The sequence below is a fragment of the Marmota monax genome, unplaced genomic scaffold (assembly GCF_021218885.2).
Source record: "Marmota monax isolate L192 unplaced genomic scaffold, Marmota_monax_Labrador192_F-V1.1 WCK01_AAM20220418_F8-fsc00114, whole genome shotgun sequence".
In the NCBI taxonomy this organism is placed as follows: Eukaryota; Metazoa; Chordata; class Mammalia; order Rodentia; family Sciuridae; genus Marmota; species Marmota monax.
The window spans coordinates 2,648,586-2,676,401 of NW_026694943.1; the positions used below are offsets into that span (position 1 = coordinate 2,648,586).

Consider the following 27,816-nt stretch of genomic DNA (forward strand, 5'->3'; position numbering starts at 1 on the left):
TAGATTATGTCACATGGTATCATTCCACTGTCTTCTGATCTATTTTTATGGCAAGTCAGCGGACATTCAATGTGCAACGTATCATTTTTCTGTCTTAAGATTTTCTCCTTAATTTTAGTTCCTAGCAGTTTGCCTGTGAAGTATTGTGGTAGTTTACCTCCTCCAAGTAGACACTAGGACATAATTAGACTGGAATGGATTTATTGGGGCAAATTCCTATGAGGGTAAATGGAGAAGTTGCAAGAGGCTGAGACAGACATATCCTAATGCAGGAGATAAGTACCCTTTGGGCCTTTCTCAGGCAACATGTCAGCAAAGTAGGGTTCACATCTCCTGTGCAGTAGAAGAGAAATAGAAGGTTGGGTAGCAAAATTTTTAGGTTACAGTGCTGTTTTAAGAACATTTTGAAAAGGCCAGTGAGTTCTCTAATCAGAGCTCCCTATCAGAGGTATCTTGCAAGAATGGAATTTAGTATCTTTCCTGGGCCAGTCATTGAATGGGAGCCAATAAAACATAGGCACAATGTGGGAGTGGATTCAGAGCACAGCAGCTGAGGCCATCAGTTACACTTCTCACAGATCTGCAAGGTTCATTTTCATGACTGCCAAAAAGGTACCTATATATGTGGTCATCATCTTTACCCTGTTATGGATTTTGAATTGCTAGAATCTGTAAATTTGTGTCCTTCATCAAATTTGGTAAATTTGTGGCCAGTGTGTATGCTAAATCTTTACTGTTTTTCTATTTTTGCAGTGTCTGGGGTGGAATCCAGGGCATTCCACATGATAGGCAAGTGCTCTACCACCAAGATACTGAGCTCTACTCCCACCCCTAAATTGCTAGATATTGTCTCACATATCCTTAGGACTCTTCTTTTTTTTTCAGTCTTTTTTTCCTATGACCTTCAAAATGAATAATATCTGATTATCTTCAAACATATTTTTCATATCATCTCTATTCTTTTGTTAAGCCCATAAGTTATTGCTATTTCTGAATTTCTTTTTGGTTATTTATTTATTGCAGTGCTGGGAAATCAAACCCAAGGTCCCAAGCATGCTAGGCAAATACTCCACCACTGAGCTACATTCCCACCTTGGCTGTTATAGTCTCTATTTCGTTGCTGGGATTTCCTATCTTCACATTTTCTTTTCTTTTTTTTTAAAGAGAGAGAGAAGAGCGAGCGAGAGAGAGAATTTTAATATTTATTTTTTTAGTTTTCGGCGGACACAACATCTTTGTTTGTATGTGGTGCCGAGGATCGAACCCGGGCCGCACGCATGCCAGGCGAGCGCGCTACCGCTTGAGCCACATCCCCAGCCCCATATCTTCACATTTTCATAAAAATATTTTTTCTTTACATTACTGTGCATAGTTACAAGAGCTGTTGTAATGTCCTTGTTTGCCAATTCCAGATGTTGGAAATAGGATCTTGAAGTCAACATCCAATAAAATTTTCTCAATAGTCATGTTTTATATTTCTTTGTATAAACTAATGTTGGATCCTATCCTGGGCATTAGAATGTTATGTTGTAGAGCTGGGGTTTTGGCTCAGTGGTAAAGTGCTTGCTCAGCATGTATGAGGCACTGGGTTCCATTCTCAGCAGTGCATATAAATAAATGAGTAAAATAAAACCCATGAACAACTAAAAATACAAATAATTTTTTTTTAAAGAATGTTATGTTGTATAAAACCTGGACGATTCTCTTTGACATGCCTCTGGAGGTGTTTTCTTTTGTTAAGCAAGAAATTAACTTGGTTTGACTCTTTCTTGGGCAGCACCTTAAATGTCAGTTGTTTTATTCTTAGGCAGGATTTTGTACTCTTTCCTGTGCTCATGTAGTTCAAGATTCAGCTAGAGATTTGGGCCTTTCTCAACTCAGATGTCATACAAGTAGGGTACTCATCTCCTACCTTTCTCTCTCTTCCATGGGCAAATCCCCCTAGAATCTGCATGATTTTGGTTCTATTCCAGGATCTTAATTGTTGTTGTTTTGTATTTTCCCCAGAGTTTACAGATGTTATATGTAATAGAATAAATCCACTTAAGAACTTGGTCATATCAGAAGCAAAAACTTAAGTAGGTCAAGTGGATGATGGGTCATAAGCTTGAAGGACTGGAATGAATTAAGAGAATCGGAGAGGCAAAGATTAATGAATTTCACGATTAATGCAAGGGAGATGGTCAAAGTAAAAAACAGTGTCCTTCAATTATACACTGTTAGGGTGTAGGCCTGGCAGCAATAACAAATGGAGTTGAATGTATATTTTTCTCAAACCTTCTGTAGTGAATCAGTCTAGGATGGATAGACAACCCAACTTCACACAATTCCTTACATAATCAGGTTCCATTCATTTTGTTGATCCACCATTCACTAGGGTTTTCCTAATTTTTATGCCAAAATTAAATCACCAGTGTGTTCATCCTCTGAGAGGAGGGAAACAGCAAGTAGAAGACAAGCAATATCAAGCGAAGCATATGTAGAATTTGTACATCCCTAGGGGCTGGGGATGTGGCTCAAGCAGTAGTGCGTTCGCCTGATGTGCATGCGGCCCAGGTTCGATCCTCAGCACCACATACAAACAAAGATGTTGTGACCGCCGAAAACTAAAAGAAATAAATATTAAAATTCTCTCTCCCTCCCTCTCTCTCTTTAAAATAAATAAATAAATAAATAAAAATAAAAGAAAGAAGGAAAGACTGAATACTGGGAAAAATAACTATGCTTCAAATATATATTTGGCAAGTTCTCTCTACCCTTACTGTGTGGGGCAAAGGGGGTGGTGTGACCACAGCAAGTATAGTCACAACATTAAGCATGCCAAATGTAGGTCCATAATGTAGTAAAATCAATCATATGCAATTTGTGTCAGCTATACAACAGCCTCATGTAGACTTGCCAGGCACAGTGGCACACGCCTATAAGTCCAGCAACTCTAGAAGCTAAGGCAGTGGTTAAAGTGCCCCTGGGTTAAACCCTTAGTACAAAAACAAAAACAAACAAACAACAAAAAAAAAAACCCCAACACCCTCATGTAGATCTGTCAAATTTACAAGGGAATGCAAAAAAAGGGTACAAAAAAGACAATAACAACAATGGTAATGCTAGAAGAGAGTAAGAAAAACTCAGTATTTGTTTATCCATGTAAAGTTGATTAAACATAACATCTATGTATATTTTAAATCTGGTTAATCATTTCATGTGATAAAATATTATAAATAAAACATTAATAAACTTCACATTTTAAACTTATAATAAAATATACCCAAATAATACCAAATGTAGAGTTGAATAATGAAATAATTTTAAACTGGAAATCTGAAGGAAACTGGAAACCTTGAAATATTTATTGTACCTATTCTAGAAAAAAATGAAACATTGTATTGGATTATGATGTATACAATATACTTTAACCTAACTAAATACTATCATTAGTTACATGTATTTTTAATTTCAAAGCATCACATTTTCAATCATATACTTTCTGATAATAGAGATTAAAATATATTTCTGAACAAAAACACACTTAAGCAGCTTAAAAGTTATTTTTCCACACATAAATGAATGATTTGATTTTGCTTTCTTTTATTATCCCAGCAAACATTACACTAGAGGAAATGACTGGGGAAATACAAATAGATTCATTAAAAACAGGCTGATTATTCATTCTAATACATTCAGAAGTATGCAAAACAAATTAATTATATTGCAAAGCTGTAATTCCTTTTTCTAACAAAGCGTTGTTTTATAAAACTGTATTGTTGCCATTGATCCCGTTTTAATACAAAATACTTATATACACAATACAATATAAAAGTAAACCGTGTAGTGCCTTTCACAAAGGGATATATTAAGGCACATTACAATATACTAATGTTGACCCAAATTACTTTTTGATTTAGATTAAAACAAAACAGGGTAAGTGTTTCACTTTAAATACCAAAGGAATTTTTTTTTTAAAGAAAAATTTCTAAAGTACCTTGGGTAACAGCAGCAGCAATATCTAAAAATCCTCCCACTGTATTCTCTAATTTCTAACATATTATTAAGTCAGAATAAAACATTTCCACTCACAGTTTTGCACTTTGCAACAGCAGAAGGTAATAACTTTTTTAAAAAGTCAATCTCAAAGTGACTTCTTAGTCATACATTCTATAGTTCTATTACAAATAAGAAAGTAAAAAAGATACAGCAATAGGGCCTGCCTTAAGATGTCACTGGATAATACATAACAGTATCTACAATTACACATTATAGAACACACTTTATAAATACTATGTGATATGCATAAAAAGGGTAACTACAAGAAAGATAGCAAGTTTTTCAATGAGAAAATTATTTTAAAAGGAAAACATGTAGAACCAATGTTTTCACTCCAATTTCAATTGAGAGCATCCAGATTTTCAATGTTGTTGTTCTCATCTTTTTGGTCAGAAGCACCAGATTTTATACTGGAAGAACTGGATGTGGTTAGGGTATAAGATGGCTATTAAGTATATCCAAATTATTAAAACAGCATATACCAATGGCTTGTATACTATTTCAGACAAGCACAAAAAGCTTATACTGTCAGAGGAAACTTTGAAAGAGTAGAGTCTGTAGTGTCTTAGAGTTGAGGAAAAGGGGCAGTACAGATTGTGGGGAGGTGAGGGGGGAGACAGCACCATAAGTTTTCCTATAATGTAAATGTAACAAAGTTGGTTTTCTACTGTATTGCACCACAGTCCAGAAGTAAAACAACTAAATGAAAATGTAAGTAAATCTGAATGAAAAAGCTCAAAAGAACAATGTGAGTACCAAACTAAAAATGCTTGAATTAGTTTGTTTTGCATAGGATTTTATAGAACTAAACAATGTTCCATGAAATGAAGACTGCCATCTTATGGAAGTGCATTCTTAAAATTCTCTGATCTGAAATCCTTTAGAAATATTTCTCTATCAAGCTTGAAATGAGCCAAACATTTTAGTGCCCTCAAAATGGTGTGTCTAAAACATCTTAGCATTCTTCCAGCAAGAGAGGTATTCATAGTGTCATCTTATCACATGCTACAGATCTTTACCATCACAAATTACCAGTATTTCCACAAGATGTTCTAATCTCAGTATTGATCAGTAAATTAAAAGTGAAATTCTTAGTTTAACATAGCAATTTTCTTACAGGACAGAGGTCCTTAACCTGTACTTTGTGACAGGTTTCAACATGCCCTGAATGTCCTAAAACTGCATGCAACATTTTTTGCATATGTGTTGCTGTGCACTTTTTTCTGAGACGAGAGTCCTTGGCTTTCATCAGATTCTCAAAAGAATCAGTGACCCCAAAGATCCATTAATACATGGCAGTGGTTTTCAAGCTGAGCTCTGAGAGGGCCACTTATAGAAAGGTGGGAAGTGTGAACTAATGTTTTCCCCTCCCCTCAATTCAACCAAGACAGCTTTCCCTTTAATGTTACTATACATATGGTCTCCATCAGCTTTCACATGAGGAAAGCTGGAAGTCTGTAAATCACTAAAATTTTGCCTTTTACCTACAGACATTAAGTTTTGATAAAATAATTGCATATCAATGAAGCTTAAGCAAAGGCAATAAAATATGAATTTTACTAAGGTTAGGATGGAGTCCAATTTCCCTTCCTAAAAGATCATCTATATGTATTTTGGTATGAAACCACCTTATATAAATAGAAATATTGAAAAACATTATTAACCTTAAATAAGTTAGGACTTGAATTTTCTACTAAGACCACTATGTAAATTTTCCTGGTTACTAATGGCCATCACAATTAAGAGTTAAGAATTATTTTTCTCACCAGTTAATCTGCTCTTAGATTAAATATTGTCAAACAGCCACATTTTCCTTTGCCAAAAACAATCTGTATATGCAACACTGTTCTGAAAAAAGAAACCTACAACATTGATGACATAATAAAAACTAGTCATTGTACAGAAAAAGTACTTTCCCCCCCTCAGTGCTGGGATTGACGCCAGAGCCTGGCAGTCTACCACTGACCTACATCCTTAACCCCTAGAAAAAGTACTTTTTTTAGTGAGTATGCACAAATAAATTCTAATCAAAGTTTTATATAAACTGAAAGTAATTTCTCTGGCTAAGGTGGAGGAACTTTAAAATTTCAAAGTAAAAATATGAAAGATCTTTTAGTATTTGAAAAATTTGATTTATGGCAACTTTGTTCCCTTTTAAAACTTGGAAGCAGCAATAATACCAATATGGAAGAAAACTTGCAGTGCTTTGGCTTCTTTTTAAAGCCAGTAATTACTGAGAAAAAAAAATGCTAAATGAAATATTCCACAGAGGGAGGAAAAAAGACACTTTCATTATTTTTCCTTCTGATGAACATATGTTTCCAACTTGTATTTCCTGTTTCAGCACATTACTTATATAGATTATCATTAGCCTGGGAAAACTCTCCACAGTGATGGCTTAATTTCTCTAGCTTATTTTGTACCCAAAACAAGGTTATGAGGGAAAAGAACTCTGTAAATAAGGGTATGTTTTATATTTGGTTAAAGCAAGATAAAACTAAAACTGTTTTCAAAAAATTTTCAAAAACTCTGGAATTTTAAACTTATTTAGCATATATACAAATAGATACCAGGTTTCTCCTTTTCAACAAAGCACTATTTTTTTATTTTAAGTACTTTAAGTACCAAGAACTGACTATAATATTCAGTTCATAATTTAATTTCCTTATAACAATTTTTTCTACATTACTGATTTAAAAGGCTGGAATAAATTAACATTTTAAAAGAATTTAGGAAAATAAAATATTGTACACAGAGCTCACATACATAGCTCTGCTACATTTGCATAATTTTATTCTTGGAACTTCAAAAAATCCTGCATCTCAGGCCTTTTTCCAATCCTCATTACAAGTATTTCCTAGTGCGTTAAACATACACTAGATCACGATTTTTAATCTCTGAGCCTGTTTGCTGATCATCTTCATCCGACTGTTGCTCTGAGCTTTGTGAATTAATGTAGTCATATTCAATAGGCTTTGGATAATTGTATGGGTAGCCATTGTCATCAAAAAACCTTCGAAAGGTAAATTCATAGAAAGCATGTTCAGGGTGCTTTCCATTTTTGTACCATCCGTTGAGAGTATCATTTACGTTTTCTTCCTCATTATCATCACTCCATAACTTATCAGGATCAACAGGATCAAAATTTGATGTATCTGTTGGGTGTGTGATTTTAGGAATGTATGAAGCAGACTGCTGTCTCAGATCACTGGAAAAATCAATTGTTTTAAAAAATGGATGAGCTTTTATTTCATCAGCACCATTCTTCCCTAAGCGATCTTCTGGTCCTCGGCAAAGTTTAATGATCAGATCAGAGGCTTCTGGACTTAGTTTAGCTTGTGGAGGAATGTGAAGAGATGTCTGCCAATTGATAACCTTTAAAGAAGATTTTTAAAAGTTAGGAGGGAAGAGATGAAAAACAAAAATTTCTTCTAAGTTTTATACCAAAACTTTACTGGACTATTGGTTATTTTTAATAAATTGAATAGTATTTTACCCTTCATACATTTAATAATGAATCTGCTGAGAAATAAATTTTCCTCCTGTCCCCTCCTCTCCAGGCAACTTATGAACTTATGTTCACAGAAGACTCAGAATGTTTTTTTTTTAACCTGCTTTGTTAAGTCCTTCTGGTAGGGATGACTACTTTCACTACTTTACCCTGCCTCCCCTAAGACATAAACTTGTTTCTGTTATAATATTTCTAATACTATTGTAGTACCTATCTATATCCTGTTGGAGTACAATATTTACATAAGGCTAGAAATTATGTTTTAATTGTCTTTGTATTTCCCAGTACTTGGAAAATTGCCTGGCAAATATTAGATGTTCAATAAATCTTTGTTCTTCTTGAGAGTAAAATGAAATAAAGGAAAAAACGAATATCAAGTGAATTCTCAGAGGCAGGGGGTAATGAGAAAAGACTCAGATCATAGAAATAGATTTTGGGTACACCTGATAAGTGCTCAAATGCACTGTAATTTAATTTGGACATCATCAACCTGAGAGGGAATCAATACATTATTTATCAAATAAGTGAATAAATGAACCCATTTTTCCTTATTCATATTGGTACAAATTAGTTAATGTGGAGGGAAGAAAACTAAACTCCTATAGTAGTATCTGTTCATTTTGAAGTTTTATCCTAGGTTAGAAAAAGGAGATACTTCAACTAATAATTTTTTTTTTGGGGGGGGGGGCGGGGGGAGATCCAGGAATTTTTATTGATTGCTATTTCTTGCCCTCTCCCACATTTTTTTTTTCAATTGGTGAATTACAGGTATATATAACATAATGTTTTAAAAATTCTTTTTGGAAAAAATAATGATATAGTAATATTTATATGTGGTTCATCACTTATTTCAGGACAAATGAAAATACGTAATCAATGGGATGTTTTTCTTTTTAACTTTTTTTGGTGACTGGGGATTGAACCCAGAGGAACTTTACAACTGAATGACATCCCCAGCCCATTTAAGTTACTTATTTATTTTTATTTGTTGGTACCAGGGATTGAACCCAGAGGTGCTTAATCACTGAGCTATGTCCCTCTTCTATTTTATTTTTTGGTCCTAGGAATTTAACCCAGGGGTGCTTTACCACTGAGCCATATCCCTAGCCCTTTTCATTTTTTATTTTTGAGATGGGATCTCACTAAATTGCTTAGGGCCTCAAGGTTGCTGAGTCTCGTTTTGAATTTGTGATCCTCCTGCCTCAGCCTTCTGAGTTGCCATGATTTCAGGTGTGTACACCATACCTGGTGTATTTTTTATTAAAAGGAACATTCAGGGATTTTTAGTTTATGGTTAAAAAACAAGACACATCAAAACAAAGAGTTAATTCAAAGAAGGATCAATATAAATTATGTAAATTGAAGTACTGAAAGAATAAACTAGAATAAAAAATTATTAATAAAGCATAAGGACAAAATGGACAACAACAAATGGATACCATATGTGTAATAAGAAGGATCCCAGAAGGAAAGAAGGAAGCCAAGAAATATTTGAATTGATGAAATAATTTGATGAAAGACATAGTAAACCTTGAACAAGATAAATACAAAGAAAACTACATTTAGGTACATTATAGTCAAGCTGCAGAAAATCAAAGAGAAAGAAAATTCTACAAGCAGACAGAGAGGTTCTAGTTTTCAATAAGAAATACTAGGTGTACTCTACCTTATCTTTCCAACAGAATGCAGCTATAAAACCTGGAGAGAATGCCAGAGAAGATATTTGAGGAGCCTATGAAATAAATATCAGCCAGGCTGGCAAGGAGGTGAGGATCCAAAGTATCACTCCTGGTGGTAAGTTTATCGTTTTTTCTCTCTTATCTCTCCCAACCTAAACTCAAGGTAGCCCAAATCATGGAGGAGGCACACACAAACAGTCAGCATTCAAGGAGATGCCCTCCTAGTTCAGGTTCAGGTTCAGGGAGTTCCATGAAAGGAGTTTCTTGGCAGCAATATAGGTGGCAAAAGGTCCTGTAGACACTGAAAACTCTTGAGAGGGAAACTTCTTTTCCAATTGGAAATAAAATCATGCAGCATGTAGTCTCAAGAAGACGGTTAGAGCCAGGTGTGGTGGTGTACACCTATAATCCCAGTGCCTCAAGAGGCTGAGACAGGAGAATCACGAATTGAATTCAAGGGCAGCAATTTATTGAGAACCTGTCTCAAAATTTAAAAAAAAAAAGGGCTTAAGGGGCTGGGGTTGTGGCTCAGCGATAGAACACTCACCTAACACATGCAAAGCCCTGGGTTCAATCCTCAGCACCACATAAAAATAAGTAAAAAAGAGAGAGAGAGAGAGAAGATGGGGCTGGGGTTGTGGCTCAGTGGTAGAGTGTTTGCCTAGCATATGTGAGGCACTGGGTTCAATCCTTAGCACCACAAAAAATAAATAAAATAAAGGTATTGTGTCCATCTACAACTAAAAAAACAAAAGGCAGAAGATGGCTCATATATCTGTTGCTTATTTTCTCTCTCCCTCTGTCCTCTTGCTACGTTATCCTGGATGCTGTGCATTTATGTGAAATATACGGCAGAGTGGGGGCAAACAAAGCCTCCTTTTCCGGTCAGAAAACTGAAAAGGGGAGTTCCAGGGAACTAGAAAGTATTATGGACATCATGGGGAGGGAAGAATATTAACCCCATAAAGTTGTTTATGAACTACTGAGCTCACCCTTCAAACTGGATCTACATGGATCTGATGCTAAAGAATATACTAAAGTCAATCATGGTAGCACCTGCCTCTAATCCTAATAACTCAGGAGGCTGAGGCAGGAAGATTTCAAGTTCAAAGTCAGCCTCAGTAACTTAGTGAGACCCTGTCTGAAAATGAAAAATAAAATAAAAAGGGTTGAGGCTGAAGCTCAGTGGCAAAGCACATCTGAGTTAATCCCCAGGGGAGGGCGAAAATTTAAGATGCTTCAATTAAATGAACACTGAATAGGATAAACCCTAAGAAATCCATGATTTCTTACACGATCACAATACTAAAAATTAAAGAAAATAAATTATTAAAAATGGCAAGGGGGTACTGGGGATATAGTTCAGTTGGTAGGATGCTTGACTTGCATGCATAAGGTTCTGGGTTCAATCCTCAGCACCATTTAAAAAAAAAAAGGCAAGGGAAAATAGTATATTACTTGAAGAATAGGAATGACTACAGATGTCCTATTAAATCAGAGGACAGAAGGAAGTACACATTTTTAAATGCTGCAAGAACTGAAACCATACTGCTATGGGTTTGAATATGGTTTGTTCCCACCCAAACTCATGTTGAGGCCTGGTCCCCTATGTGACAGGATTTAGAAGTGGTAAGGCCTTTAAGAAGCATTTGGAGCCAGGTGTGATGGTACACACTTGTAATCCCAGCTACTTGGGAGGCTGAGGCAGGAGGAACCCAAGTTCAAGGACAGCCTGGGCAACTTAGTAAGACTGTCTCAAAATGAAAAGGGCTGGGGGTATAGCTTAGTGGTAGAGTGCTTGCCTAGCATGTGCAAGGTCCTGGGTTCACCCCTCAGTACCATAAAAATAAATAAATACATAATATTTAAAGAGACATTTGGGACATGAGGGTTCAACCTTCATGAAGGCATTAATGCCATCTCATAGGAATTAGTCAGAGTTCTCACTCTATGGCACTGGATTGGACACCACAGAGCAGGTTATAATAAAGCAAGGCTTCTTTTGTTTGTTTTATCTCTGCCCATGGGTGTTTCTACTTCCAACTTCTACCATGTTATGAAGTGGCATGCGGTCCTTACCACATAAGGCCACCCAATCTTGGGACTTCCCAGTCTCCAGGATGATGAGCAAAAACAGCCTCTTTTCTTTATAAAAATACTGCATCCCTAGGTATTTTTTTTACCAACAGAAAATGGATCAAGACATATACCACGTGATAATTTTTTTATCCTAAGGCAGGCAGAGTCAAGACATTCTAAATTTAAGGAAAATTAAAAGATTTTAATCTGCTGCAAGCAAAACTGTTCTAAAATATTTGCTTAGGGAAGCTCTAGAGAACTGATAAAGAATGAATCTTGAGGGCTGGGGCTGTAGCTCAGTGGTAGAGCGATCGCCTCACATGTGTGAGGCACTGGGTTCAATCTTCAGCACCACATAAAAATAAATAAAGATATTGTGTCCAAATACAACTAAGAAAGTATGAAAAAAAAGAATGAATCTTGAAACATCAGGAATATAGGAAAAGCAAGGAAAATGCTAAATATGCATCTTTTTGTTTGGGATAGGGGATTGAACTTTTTTACTTTTTATTTTGACAGTCTTGCTAATAAATTGCTGAGGCTGGCCTTGAACTTGCTATCCTCCTGTTTCAGCTTCCAGAATAGCTGAGATTACAGATATGTGCCACTGCACCTGCCTTATTCTTCTCGTATTGAGTTCTTTAAAATAAAATAAGATGATGGTTGCCAGGCACGGTGGTGCATGCTTGTAATCCCAAGGCTCAGGAGGATCACGGGTTCAAAGCCAATGTCAGCAAAAGCAAGGCACTAAGCACTCAATGAGACCCTATCTCTAAATAAAATACAAAATAGGGATGGGGATGTGGCTCAGTGATTGAATGTCCCTGAGTTCAATCCCTAGTACACCGCACCCTCAAAAAAGATGATGGTTGAAAGCATAAACAGTAACGCTGTTGGATAAGGTTTTAAATGTATACAGGTGTAGTATACAGCTACCACATAAAGGGTAGAGAGTAATAGAACTAGTAAGGTTCTACATTTATCTCAAAGTGATGATATACCAATTCTAAGTAGATTGTGAAAGCTTATATGTATTTTCTAGTCACTGGAACAAGCATAAATAAAACTATACAAAGGGATAATATGTTAAAAGCACAACAGAGGGAGATGTCACATACAATGGCCTTTTAGGAAGGTTTGGAGGGCTGCCCTTCCATAAAAATGGCCATTAAATTGTAAAAATCAATTATTTTGAAATTCTAGAACCTGATCAGACACATACAACAACCAGAAGCACAACATTAAGGAGCAACTGTTAAAATTTGGTAAGACAGTAGCATCTGTGATCCAAGTACCATCTACTATCCTCTGAGGGACCCGTCAAGATGCCTGTGTTTGTTTCAACACATCCTGGAAGATTTAAACAGACACAGTTTTGATCCACACAAGAAAATCTGTCAGATCATTGGCCTGGGTTGTTTGTTTTCTTACTCTTGTACTTTGCACGTCCTTCATCTAGTGTAGTTAAAACTGCTGTGTTGGATATATAATTTGCACACTGTAGTTTGTCTTTTCATTTTCTTGACTGTGTCTCTGGTAGAGCCAAACGTCTGAATTTGGATGAAGTCCAAATTATCAACTTTTTCTATTATAGATCATGAGTTTGGTGTCTTTCCTAAGAATTCTTCATCTAACCCTAAGCCCCAAAGTTTTCTCTTATGTTTTCTTCTAAAAAGTATTATAGCTTTATGTCTATTATCCCTTCATGTCTAACTCTGCTTTTATTTTTGGTACTGGGGACTGAACCCATGGGTACTTTACCACCACGCTACATTCCTAAACCATTTACTTTTCTGAGACAGAGTCTCACTAAGTTGCTTTAGACCTGGCTAAATTACTAAGGCTGGCCTTGAACTTATGTAAATAGAAGGGAGACCAGTAGAGTACAGGTAGGTGACAAGAGGAGGAAGAGGACGGAAAGGAGAAATGCAAAGGAATGAAACAGACCAAATTATGCATGTATGAATGAACTCATTTTATGTATAACTATAATGCACCAATACAAAGTTAATTTCTTAAAAAAGACACTTTGAGATAAACTTGAGGGAACATGTTATCAGCAGACCTATACTATAGGAAATTCTAATAAGTTTTAAAATATATTTAATGCAATTATAGAAGTAGTTACACCTTTGAGAAGGGGTCATAGAAGAGATGTTTTCTCAAGATACTCTCAAAGAATAAGAATGATCAAGAGTTAACCAGGCTTATAGTTTTATTTGTAGTATAGTTTTATTTGGGGTTGTTCCAATGATTAGAGAAAGTACAGAAGGTAGGAAGAAGTAAGATTCCAGATAGAGGGAACAGTATAAATAAAAAACACAGTAAAAATTTAGACTTTAACCCATGTACTAGGAAATATTAAAGGATTTTCAATGGGGCAATGTATGGTCAATGTGGGCAGAGATACAGGTGTATATTTGTAGTCTGGGGCTAGAATGTGCATGAATGGAGATAAAGCTAAGAGGCAGTGGCTGACAGGGAGTAAATGGAATAAATCTAGAGACTTAAGAACTTTATGAAGATAAAAATAAGTGTAGTTGTGTGGGATAATAAAGTGTATAGTCACAGAGTATATTGAGGGTAGATATGACAGTATTGAGATGGTGGGATGAGGAAGATGGAAATTCATACATGGAATCTTTTTTTCCTTTCTCTCCCTCCCTCTCTCCCTCTCTTTCACTCTCTCCCTGTTCTTCTCCCTTTGTCTCCCTCACAGCTATCGTGAACTGCAACCTCTGAAACCAAGAGCCAAAATAAATCTTTTTTTCTCTCTTAAGAAAAAAAATCTGGGTGAGGTGGCACATGCCTGTAATCCCAGCTGCTTGGGAGGCTGAGGCAGGAGGATTGAGAGTTCAAAGCCAACCATAGCAATAGCAAGGCACTAAGCAACTCAGTGAGACCCTAGCTCTAAATAAAAGACAAAAGAAAGCTGGGGATGTGGCTCTGTGGTTGAGCGCCCCTGAGTTCAAACCCCAATACCCATTAAAAAAAAAAAGAATTCATGCATGGAATTTTAGTGGGTTCATATACCCTTATAAATTTATTCTTTAACTCCAGATTAAGATACTTCTAAGTGAAATACAGGTTGAGCACCCCTAATCTAAATATCCAAAGTCTGAAATGCTATGCAATCCAAAATGATTTTAGGGCTCACATGATGCCACAAATGGACAATTCCACACCTGACCTCACATGATGATTTTAGTTCAGAAGAAAGAACAGAGGCTAGGGACATAGCTCAGTGGCAAGAACTTGCCTTGCATGTCTGAGGCCTTGGGTTTGTTGTGATTTTGGAATAAACAAAATAGCAACAAAATGCCCACAAAGGCACACTAAAAATGTTGTATAAAATTTCCTTCAGTCTATGTAAGGTGTAATGAAACAAATGAATTTTGTGTTTAGACTTGGGTATCATTACCAAGATATTTCATTATGCATATACAAATATTTGAAAATGTGAACATATATGAAATTTGATACTCAAATTGCACTAATAAATAAAGGCATATGATATAGGGACTCGGTGATAATTCTTTTTTTCTTTCTTTTTTATGGTGTTGGGGATTGAACCCAGGGCCTTGTGCATGCAAGGCAAGCACCCTACCAACTGATTTACATCCCCAGCCCTCTAGGATAATTCTTTTGGTATAGATTCTATACCTTACCTTCATTTGTGTTTCCAATGGTGTCTGTGCCAAGAAAGGAGGCTGTCCCACCAACATTTCAAAAAGAATAACACCAACACTCCACCAGTCACATAACTGTGTATATCCTAAAATAAGATACCAAAAACTTATAAACTTAAAAATGCTCAGAATTAATACAACACTAACACTGATCCACCAATTTACACTCTAAAATCAATATTTCATAATAAGGTTGAAAAATAAGGCATATTTTAGTGTAAATTTTGGTTGTCTAAAGGCCTATTGAGATTATTTATTTTAAAATGCTTTACCTGTTCGCAGCAATACTTCAGGTGCAATATAATTGGGAGTCCCAACCAAAGAATGTGCTAGACATCGCTGGTGCTGGCGTGCAGCTCTCCGCTCTAATGGCTTTAATCTATCTCCACATCGACAATTTGAGGGATCACCCCATTCATTACTGAAGTCCATGCTATCTTGCCGAGGATGGTCTCCTGTATAGAAAAAGAACAACAATAAATGAAAGCAACAAAGACAAAAGTAAATCTAAAGTCTGTTTAATCTTCTGATACCATGATTTTGGGTTAACAACATGTATTAGGTGGTCTAATGAAATTGTTTGGGATTTGGAGCCATGCAGAGTTGATTCTGAATTCTACCTAATCTGCTTAATAGATGTGGGGCTTCAAACTTATTTCTTTCCTTTAAGCTATTGTAAGAAAAGATAGAATGAGGACTGGCATTGTGGCTCAGTGGTAGTGCGCTCACCTAGCAGGCGCAGGGCTCTAGATTCAATCCTCAACACCACTAAAAACAAATAAAGGTATTGTGTCCAACTACAACTAAAAAATAAGAATAAAAAAAAAGAAAAGATAGAATGATACTGAGTGACAATCTAAACTATAAAATATGCCAAATCACTGATGGTGTTTATTATTGACTAGGGCCTGTTTTCTGAGACATGAATAGGAAAACTTTTACATTATGAAAAATGCAAGACTCACTAATTTACTTAAAGTTAAATGATAATAATATAAGTCATGAGTAGGTAGGATTAGGATGTTATTCAGGCCAGGAATGGTGGTACACGCCTGAAATCCCAGTGACTTCAGAGGCTGAGGCAGAAATTCTAGGCCAGCCTCAACAACTTAATGAGGCCTTAAGCAACTTAGTAAGACCCTGTTTCAAAATAAAAAATATTAGCTCAGTGGTAAAGCTCATGCGTTCAATACCTAGTGCGTACATATTTAAAAGTCAAGGCTATTCCTTTACTATTCTGGGCAAATTTTCAAATTAGGTCTGTGATTCATTCAACAAATGACATTAATAAAAAATAAGGTTCTTCATTCGGGCATCTCACATTCTAATATGGGAAGAAACACAACAAATACACAAATTAAAATAGATGACAAGGCTGAAGGTACAGCTCAGTGGTAGCACAGATATTTTACATGCATAAGACCCTAGGTTTGAGCCCAAGCACAACAAAAAAAAAAAAAAAAAAAAAAAGGTGGTGTGGTGTTGGTGCATGCCTGTAGTTCCAACTACTCAGAAGGCGAAAGCAGGAGAATCACTTGAATCCAGAAGTTTAGGAATTTAAAGCCAGCCCGAGCAACATAGCAAGACATTGTGTCTTTTAATCCCAGCGACTCAGGAGGCTGAGACACAAGGATCACAAGTTTACAACCAGCCTCAGCAATTTACTGAAAACTTGTCTCAAAATAAAAAGGGCTGGGGATGTGGCTCAGTGGTTAAGCACCCCTGGGTTAAATTCCCAGTACAATAAAAAAGGAAAAGAAAAAGCTGAGTGTGTTGGCACATGTTTATAATCCCAGCTATATGGGAGGCTAAGGCAGGAGGACCATCAGTTTGAGGCTAGCCTGGACAGCTTACTAAGATCCAGTCTGGGCCTGGGGATGTAGTTCAGTGCCTAACATATGCAAGACCCTTGGTTCAATCCCTAGTACTGTAAAAGAAAAAAAAAAGGCTGTTACAGATAAGCTGGGACATGGATCTACAGAGAAGTACATAGACATAGATTCAGGGTACATTTTAGTAGTGGCATACACAGGACCTGATGATGGATGGATGAATCAGATGTGAAAATATGGGAAAGAAAATGAAGGTTACCTCAGTGGGCATAGGTGGTGTATAATTTACTAAAATACTAAAATGGGGACTACTCAAAGGAAGCAGACATGAGTATGGCTATTAAGAGTCCCCTATTGCCAATATGACCTCTGAAAAGCCTACTGGAAATCCATGTGGAAACACCCAGTAAATAACAGGATACAGAAATTGGTAATTTCAGAGAGACATCATTTCTGAAAAGAAAGATTTGGAAGTCATTGAATATATACAGCATTTAAAACTATGATGGCATGAAGTAACCTAGAATCATATCTGAAATTAATCTACCTATAATAATCACCTGGGAAGTTTGATTAAAGTATGCTTTCCATTTTCCAGTGAAAAGTTTTATTCAAAAGACTGGAATAGAGCTTAGGGATCATGTTTTTAAGAAGAACTCCAACTAATAATTAAGGTGAATCTGAGGAGACATAAAATTCCACCCATTTAATATTAACCTGCTTGTGTTCACAGAAGCACAGAAGGCTAATAACATCTCAGAGGATTGTTATGAACATTAAATTAGAATATATGTAAAGTACCTAGTACATAGTAAGTATTCAACAAATGTTAGATCAACTTACACTTCCATTAGCGCTTGAAGGAATCTTGGTGAGGCAGTGTGGTGTGGTAGAAATAACATGGGCCCTGTAATCAGACAAACCTGGGTTCAAAGCCTAGCCCTTACACTTAATTTGTGTCTGACCTTGAGCAAGTTACTTATCTAGCTAAGCTTTGTTTTTCTTCATCCTGCCTCATAGTGTCACAGGACTAAATAGAATCTACACATAAAAAGTATTTTGCATTAAATAAACTGTGTAACAGTTGCATAATGGAATCCTAAACAGCAGTGAAAATAAAAGTTACATGTAATAACATGGAGAAATCTCAAACAAATAAAAGAAACCAACACAGAAGAATACAATAAAATGATTACATTTAAATAAAGAGTAAGCAAAATGAATTAATATATTGTTTAAGGATATATACATATGTGATAAAAATTGGAGAAAAGACCTGATTATAAACTTTTTAAATAATGGTTATCTCTGGAGGACAGAAAGGGAAGTGATTATTTAAGGATTTGTAAAGTACTAATTGTTGGATATAAGGCTTCACTTTAAAACTATTTAAAAAACGCCATCTGTTACTTCAAAATAAAATTTTTTAAACAGCTTAACTAAAAAAAATATCAGTAGTATTTAATCAAATTTAACAATGTTTCATTTTCTAAGTCTATGCGCCTAAAGAATTCACCCAAGTTTATCCAAAATTCAAGACCTGACCCAGGTCTTTTGGCTCCCATCCAGTGATGACCCCATCTTATATTTTACTGCATAAATAAATCACATTATTATAAATTAAATTTTTGAGTTTGCTTACCACTTTGATAGTACTTGGAATCATGTGTCCATCTGAAGCCAGTGCAAAGGCCGAAGTCAGTCAATTTAATATGACCATCACGATCAATCAAAATGTTATCAGGCTTAATATCCCTATGAATAAAACCCATTTTATGAACACTTTCGACTGCACAAGTAAGTTCTGCTATGTAGAACCGTGCCAGATTTTCTGGAAAGATGCCCATTCTAATTAAGAGGCTCATCATATCACCCCCGGGAATGTAATCCATCACAAAGTATAAATTGTCCTTATCTTGGAATGAATAATATAAGCGAACTACCCATTCATTGTCAGCTTCAGCCAGTATATCTCTCTCAGCTTTAACATGTGCGACTTGATTTCGAAGCAGAACATCTTTCTTTCGAAGAGTTTTTGTTGCATACAAAGCCTTAGTATCTACTTTTCTTGCTAGACACACTTCACCAAATGCTCCTATTCCTAGGGTCTTTATCTTCACAAACATAGACTTGTCCATCTTAGCCCTTTTAAGACGAATGTAGTTAGACTCTTTTTGGCAAAGCATCTTTCTCATTTGATCCTGGGCATCTTGAGATAATCCAACCTAGATAAATAAACTAAATGTTAAATGAGGAATTGTCATCTTCAATATTCAGTATTAGAAATAGCTTAGAAGAAATTCAGGCATATATGTAAAGGTTAAATGCACAATAATTTTTAATAAAGCATGTTAGACATCTAGAATGTATTTCAGAGAAAATTATATGATCAAAAGTGTAGCTTAAGAGATAGTTAACAGAATGCACAAAGTAACTATGCAAATTCAGCTAAGGGAAACAAGAAAAGGAGGATACCAACAGTCAGCTTTCTATTCTTCTCTAATAGAACACTCAAAGAATAGCTTTCCAATGTGCAATAAAACACATATTTGTCCACATGCACTCTCAACTGTCTCCATGCATATTCATCCCAAATGATAGGATTAGATTGCCTTCACTAAATGCTACTTTTTGTGGATGTCTAGGTCTTAAATATTCTTCCTCTCATTTTATCCTACATGAAAAAAAATTCTTGCATTCCAAGCTCATTTGTTCTAAAAAATAAATAAATAAAAGTGATGTATTACAAACAGAACAATGCTTTCTCTACCCTATCAATCCTTTTCCTGTTCTCAAGAAGTAGGTACTAGTCATTGATACTCTTTTTTTTACCTTTCTTAGAGCATCAGAGAAGGGGTAGGACTCAGTTCATTGCAACCACAAAATTAAGTGTCTCTATCTCATTTAAAAGGGACAAATTGTTTGGCTACAAAGTATCTTTTAGATATTTTGGAATATTTCAGAAAATAGTTGGTGTGACTCACAGAAATAGAAATAAAAAAAAAACTTCTAAGTAGATATGGAATACCTGATTTTGAAGGGTTTCTTTTGGCTAATAAAGAACTAATTAATAAAGATCTAACTGAAGGGTCTAAATGGAAAAAGAATTCAACTAGAAAAGTAGGGCCTAATTTTAGAAATGTCAAGACTAATTAAAATACAGCAACCTCATGCTTCTGTTAGGATGCACATTTCCATGCAACATCTTCTAAGAGTGGCATGCCAAACTTAGTAATATAGAACTGTTTCTCTTAAAATCTTACTTGCCTACACAGTAATGGAGGCTACAGAAGTCAGCAAAGCTTCCAACACCATAAAAGTTTAAATCAGCTATTAGTGAAAGTGAAGAGGAAAAAGGAAAAATGAACTAAGAAAATACATACAGACAGACTTTAGTAAGAAATCCTAAGAACTACAATATGGATAAAGTCATAGAAATAATCATGGTTTTACTCAAACACAATTTAGTTTATAATAAGAATAACAATGTTGTATATAAAATCTGATTTAGAATAATCATTTTTGAAGAATAACTTTATGAAGTATGTGAAGTTGTTAAATCACAAGTTTGAGCTTCTTGGATTTTGACTGGTAATAAGATGAGAAATCAAATCTTCAAATTCTAAGCATATGATAAAAATGATGATGATGATCATGATACTATGTAGTATCTAGTAAAGAGATTTATGTAGAATCACAACACAAATCAAAATGATCAAAGTGTTTATATTCTGACTTATTAATATCAGCGTATTTTTCTCAGAACACTATTAAAATGAAATTAGAAGAGGAAACTAATTGATGAGATATCTGATACTTTGACCCAGATATTTCTCACTGATTTTTGAATGTTGTAAGATAACGCACAAAATCTAGAAAATAACCCTTATTCCAATTTCTGTATAAAATGTTTATATATACCTAAACCAGTATATTATAAATTATATATTTTTTAAAATTTACAAGAACTTTACTACAGGAAATTCTGAGTAAATCTTGAAATACTAAAATAAAATGCTATAATAAAAAATGCTTTAAAGTTCATTCACTTTAATGACTGATAATATATCTTGCTATAAGAAATAAGAAACATACAGGAGCACAATATTTTAAAATAAATAACCAGGAAACAGATGATTAAGTATAAAATAGTTATTTTAAAAAGTTTTACCCGCATCATTTCATTCTCTAATTGTTTTTTACGATGCAGACGTTGCTGATGAGATTTGAGGACATTTTCTACATGCTGCTCCATAAAGAATTTAAATGCCTGAGGAGAATAACTCTGAATACGAGATTCTCTTCGCTCTTCATCTTTCTTGTTTTTCCTAACAGTGATAGGTGAAGTTGTAATCTGCTTCTTTTCTTTATCCCCACTATCAACATTTTCAAAACTTTTCTCACCCTCATCTTCATTGGATAAGCTAGGCTGATCCTCTTTACTAGATTTATTTACAGGTTCATATGGAGGAACAGATGGGTTTTGGTGTAGCAGATGTTTTGGATAAGGTGGTGGTGGACCTTGATAGTTTGGAGCTTCAGCAACAGGTGGCATAACAGCCATATTAGAAGTAGTACCCTCAGAAAAAGGGCTGGGTTGAACAGTCTGAATTGGTTGTGGTATCCAAGAAGGGTGGGTAGGTGCTAACGCAGTCTGTAGCTCTGGTTTTAATACACGCATACTTTTCACAGGCTGTTGAATGGGAGCTGGTGTGATCGCAGTGACTGTTGTAGCTGAAGGCTGAGAATTAGCAGAGTGACTTGTTCTATTTCCTAAGGGGTTATTAAACGAATTTGACCTCACTGGTATGTTAGGCTGCCATGTAGGAATCTCATGCCCGCTGCTTGGGGATGACTGGGCAGGAGCAGAAGATGACTGAGGCCAAGTTGTCTGCAGTCCAGGTATATTAATGTTATAAAGTTCCAGGTTATGACTGTTTCTGTTTGGCACTATCATAGACTGAGGAATATTTCCGTTTGGGTATGACGAAGGAGCAGCAGACCCCCCTGTTTGTAAAGCAGAAGGGCTTTGTCCATTAGCTGGGGTCAGAGGATACGGTGGGGGTGGCTGCCGATTCACAGTGCCAGCAGGGACAACATTTTGGTGTATCATAAAGTCAGTCTGACCACCACCATTCTGAATTCCAGGTCTCCCTGGTGGAAAGTTAAATTTGTTAGAACTCTGCATGATGATTGGTTGTCTGCCCACAGGAACAGAACCAATGCCTCTCTGTCCCTGGTTAGGAGGATTCATGGGGGAAGTGTTAAGAGGTGGTGGTGGATAGCCCTCCTGCCATGCCCCAGGTGGAACAGGAGAGATTCGGGAGATTACATATTCCATGTTCCCAGAATACCTCTTTGTTTGAGAGTTTGGTTCCCAAGATGGGGGAGGTGGAGTTGTACCTCGTGGAGGGGGAGTCTGGCCTCTTGGAGGTGGTGGAGGAGTAACACTCCTTACTTGAGGTGGTGGTGGGGGGTTCACTCTCTGTCCATTGCTAGGGTGAGCTTGAGCAAATGCTGTTATACCAGATCCAGATAAAGGTCTTCCTACATCTGTCTGTGAGTTGGGACTTTCAGAACGGTAGACCACACTTTCTCCCAGAGGTGGGCCATGTCTCTGAGGAACTAAAGATTCTTTAGAGCCTTTCCAGCTTTGTTTACGGTTAATTGATTGTTGCACACTCCCTATGATAATAAAAGAGAAAAAAAATCATATTTTTAACCTCTTGCTTCTGAAAACTTTAGCTTAAAATTCTGATATGACTAAATGATACTCGAGTCTCAAGAATTAAGAAATTGGGAGGCTGAGGCAGGAGGATCATAAATTTGAGGATAGCCCCAGCAACTTAGCAAGACACAAATTAAGAAAAAAAAAAAAAAAGATGGGTGGGCATAGTGATAAAGTACCTCTGGGTTCAATCTCCAGTATTAAAAAAAAAAATTTTATTAAGAAAATGGGAATAAGTTCAAAAGATCTATTTGTACAACATGGTGACATAGTTAATAACAAAGCATTGTATCCTTGAAATCTGCTGAAATTTGAAATGTTCTCACCACCAAAAAAAAATTATGTGAGGCACTGCATGTTAACTATCTTGATTTAGCCCCAAAAGAAAAATAATTATAAAATAATGAAGCTTGTTTATTTTTGACTAATATATTCTTATGGCTCAAAATTTATAAGGTACAATATAGAGTTGGGATTATGGCTCAGTTGGTAGAGTGCTTGCCTGGCATGTACAAGGGCCTGGTTAATCCCTAGGATCACCAAAAAAAAAATCAAAATAATACTCACTTTTGTCCCTTATCCCAGCAGTTTCCTTCACTAAAGGTAACTAATGTCATCATTAGTACATGAGAGGAAAGTAGTGTACTTTCTATGTAGTATTTTTTTTTTTTTTTTTTTTTTTTTTTTTTTTAAAGAGAGAATTTTTTAATATTTATTTTTTAGTTATCGGCGGGCACAACACCTTTGCTTGTATGTGGTGCTGAGGATCGAACCCGGGCCGCACGCATGCCAGGCGAGCGCGCTACCGCTTGAGCCACATCCCCAGCCCTCTATGTAGTATTGTGCCTGCATTTTTCTTTCATTTAAAAAATGGAGGTTCTATATCAGCATATAAAGTGTTTCCTCATTTAAAATAATGTTATGCTGGGCACAATGGTATACACCTATAATCCCAGGACTCAGGAGGCTGATGCAGTAGGATCACAAGTTCAAACTCAGCCTCAGCAACTTAGAGGCCCTAAGCAGCTCAGTAAGACCCTGTCTCTAAATAAAATATAAAAAAGGGCTGAGGATATGGCTCAGTGGTTAAGTGCCCCTGGGCTCAATTCCTAGCACTAAATAAATAAATAAGCAAATAAATAAATAAATAAAATGTTATCATGTTTTCCCCACCTATTGTATAGAGTATCTTAATTTATTTGATCAGTGCCTTAACAGATGGGCATTTATAATGTTTCCAGTTTTGTGTGTCTCCCCCCACACACACACAAAGCAATGAAAAATTTTGCGCAAATATAATTTCATATATATATACATATATATACGCACAGGTATCTGCAGATAAATTTCTAGAGACGAAACTACTGAGCCAAAGGGTATGTCCATTTGTAATTTTGATAGATACAGCTACTATTTTTTTTTTGGAGGGTTCTGGGGATTAACCCAGGGGTGGTTTACCACTGAGCTACACATCCCCAGAACTTTTATTTTTTTATTTTAAGACAAGGTCTTGCTAAGTTGCAGAGGCTACCTCAAATTTGCAATCCTCCTGCCACAGCCTACAGACTTGCTGGGAAAATAGGCATGCACCACCACACCTACTTTTAAGTACATTTTAACATGGGTTTTAAAAGAAAAAGTAGGGGATAACCAGCTGAACATACAGTATAGCTTATAGTATCTGCCTTTGATGGAGTTTCTAAATAAATGAAATAAGCAAGAAAATGGACAATATATTTTAAAAAGCAGCATTTAAAATGAGACAGTCTGTCCTCTCAAAAATATATAAAAAATTTTAAAGTAAATAAATAAATAGATTTATTTATTTATTTTTAAAACACTATTGAGGCTCAGAAAATGATACCCCAAAGATCTGACATGCTAAACTGGACAAAATGTCAGAACTAAGGTCTGTTTCACCCATTTCCCCATGGTCAGTGATTCACTTTCTCAGAAGCACTTATCTGACTATGGGAAGTTCCCTTCCCAGAAGGAAAGCAGTTGTTATGAATCTCATTAACCAGGAAGGATTAACCACTGGAGAAGAGACTGAACTCAAATATCAAACCTAGAGCCCAGAGGAACTTTGTCCCAGGCCACTGTCTATTCTTGGACTCATTCATTTCTCCTAAAAGAAAACCTCATAGTATGGCAATATGTAAATCAATGGATGTGTAACTGATGTGATTCTGCAATTTGTATACGGGATAAAAATGGGAGTTCATAACCCACTTGAATCAAAGTGTGAAATATGATATATCAAGAACTATGTAATGTTTTGAACAACCAACAATAAAAAATTAAAAAAAAAAAGAAAACCCCACAAATTGAAAGGTTAATATTATCTTGAGAGAAAATAATGTAATAATGTGACCAAAAAACAGAACAAAATAATATATGTTCAGAATGTACAGTTTAGCACTTTGCTTTATCTAGGCTGTAGCAGCATTTTGGACTTCAGAGAAAGTTATCTCTCTGGGCAAGCCAGACAAGTCCTCCAGGCACAAGGCCCAGTCTCACTTTCCTCAGAGAGCCAGCTGAGGCTAATACCACATCATTCATCCATTTTTTATGAGTTAAAAAAATATTTTTTTAATTTAAAAAGAAAATGGGGGGTTGGAGCTACAGCTCAGTGGCAGAGCGCTTGCCTAGCATGTTCAAGGCACTGGGTTTGATCCTCAGCACCACAGAAAAATAAAATAAACAAATAAAAGAAGCATTGGGTTTGATTCTCAGCACTGCATATATATAAATCAAAAAATATAGTCCGTTGACAACTAAGAAAATATTGAAGAAAAAAAAAAAACCCAAGATTGTACACTACATTGTATACTACCAGAGAAATGAAAAGCTTTCTATTTGTGGGGCTGGGGATATAGTAGAGTGCTTGCCTTGCATGCACAAGGCTCTGGGTTCGGTCCCCAGCCCCCTTGCCCCGACAAGCTGTGTTCTATTTGTGTACAACAAACCAAAATACATTCTACTGTCATGTATAACTAATTAGAATTAAAAAGGGGGGGGGCTCCTCTGGGAGGGTGACTTAAGAATTCACTGGATAATAATCCTGGGTTGGGAGCTTTGTATTTTCCAAGAACAAAAAGAAACCCAGTCCAGCCACAGAGCATCAGATGAGGAGAAGAATGGTACTAGACGAAATATGATAGGTAACCAGACTATGGAGAAGAATTTGTAAGGAATTCAAAGTCAATGAAGGCAGAGTTAGAGTATCCTCTATAAAGGATTTAAATAGCAATCTTATCTATCTTATTATGGACTTGGTTAATAAAACTTTGGTCATGGGAAATAGATAGATTGATTCTACTATAAATTCCTAATTAGTATCCTCAAATGACTCAGCATGACCAGGAAATTTTACTATTTCTTTGGTCTCCACTATTACCATCCTCAGTCTCCTGAAATTGTCTTCTTATTCCTCACTCATGACTTAAGCAAATGAATTGATTTTCTACTTCAGAGAAAGGAGAAGACATTAGAAAGTAATTCCCTTATCTTCCCTATGTAACACAGGCCTATCTAGGCCTATGAAAGTAGAATGATTTGCTCTTTGTAGCTGATCCCCCATCCTATGTTTTGGATCCTATCTCTTCTTGGCTTCTCAGGAACCTTAACTGATCCTTCTCCCTTGAATATTTAAATTCATCCTCTTAACTGAAGAGTATTCAGGTTTTTGCTTTGTTTTGTTTTGTTTTAGTGGTGCTGGGGATTGAACCCAGCGCCTTGTGTATGCTAGGCAAGCACTCTACCAACTGAGCTATATGCCCAGCCCCTCCAGTTATCTTTTAAACATGTCTATGGGGTAGAGATAAAGAGTCTGTCTGGAAATTCTGTATGCTCAAGTTTGTTGTGAACCTAAAATTGCTTTCAAAACTAAGATCTACTAAAAAAGAAAAGAAAAAAAAAAAGGAACATGTCAAAATAAATAAACAAATAAAGACAATTCTTTCTCCACTTCCATTCAGGCCTCTACCTCAAAATGTTTTCTAGAGCTGGTAGACAACTAATAGTAGTCCAACATCAGTTAAGTATAGAAGAATAAGAATTGAGGGGCTGGGGTTGTGGCTCAGTGGTAGAGCATTTGCCTAGCACATGTGAGGCACTGGGTTCGTTTCTCAGCACCACATAGAAATAAATGAATAAAATAAAGGTCTATTAACTACTTTAAAAATATTAAAAAAAAAAAAAGAATAAGAATTGAACTTTTGTCAGACATGGGACCCAAGCCTGTAATCCCAGTGATTTATGAGGCTGAGGCTGAGGCAGGAGGACCAAGAAAGAGTTTAAACCCAGCCTCAGCAACTTAGCGAGGCCCTAAGAAACTCAGCGAGACCCTATCTCTAATAAAATATAAAAAAATGATTGGGGGGGCTGGGGCTGTAGCTCAGTAGTAGCACACTTACCTGGTATGTATAAGGCACTGGGTTCGATTCTCAGCACCACATATAAATAAATAAGCATCTATCAACAATTAAAAAAATATTTTTAAAAGGGGGGGGTGATGGGGCTGTGGCTCTGTGGTTAAGAGCCCCTGAGTCAAATCCCTGGCACCCAAATAAATAAATAAGTGATTGAACTTTTACAGAAATTTGATGGAGCAATCTGATGTCTATTAAGCCTTATAATAAAATATTTGGATTTATACTTTGTCATTTAAATTTTTAATTTTCCAATTCATTTTTATTGTATTTTATAAATTGATTAATTTATAATTAATTGGAAATTAAAGAAACCAAAGCTCTTCACCACAGATTATCTGAATTTTCTGATCTGTACTCACACATTGTACCCCACTACAGATTATTTTGGAAGCACTACTCTTGCTGATATCTTTCCTTATTCTCTTACCACAGAAAAATTTCTCTAAGAGTTGCTATATATTGGCCAGGCATGGTGGTGCATGCCTGTAACTCAGGAGGTTGAGGCAGGAGGATCACGAGTTCAAAGACACCCTAAGTGAAGCCCTGTTGCTAAATAAAACCCAAAAAGGGCTGGAAATGAGGCTCAGTGGTTAAGTGCTTCTAGGTTCAAACTCTTATACACCCTCCACAAAAAATTGCTATATTTGTGTTCTTTTCTACCTCATATCATATTGATTCCTCAGCCCTCTTCAATCTGAATTATGTTCCTACTACTGGAGAAACAAGTTACCCTATAATTATGAATTATGACCTCTTCCAAAATCCATGTCGAAGCCCTAACCCCTCATTCCCCTTCAAATGGGACCACATATGATAATTAA

General features: G+C 36.0%; 1 protein-coding gene across 2 annotated transcripts in view; it reads right to left on the reverse strand.

Annotated features, from left to right (window-relative positions):
- Positions 1–3,565: 3,565 nt before the first annotated feature.
- The window catches only part of Lats1 (large tumor suppressor kinase 1), a 45,087-nt gene continuing 20,836 nt past the window's right edge, over positions 3,566–27,816 (reverse strand). The window contains exons 4-9 of one of the 2 annotated variants that reach the window (XM_046427408.2): positions 22,235–22,516; positions 21,003–21,985; positions 18,474–19,056; positions 15,272–15,454; positions 14,979–15,085; positions 3,566–7,416 (exon numbers count right to left, since the gene is read on the reverse strand). In XM_046427408.2, coding sequence (XP_046283364.1) covers positions 6,907–7,416; positions 14,979–15,085; positions 15,272–15,454; positions 18,474–19,056; positions 21,003–21,985; positions 22,235–22,516 — 2,648 coding nt within the window. In that variant the 3' untranslated portion in view covers positions 3,566–6,906. Of the gene's footprint in view, positions 7,417–14,978; positions 15,086–15,271; positions 15,455–18,473; positions 19,057–21,002; positions 22,517–27,816 lie in introns of both variants that reach the window. The other variant, XM_046427407.2, reaches the window with a different exon arrangement.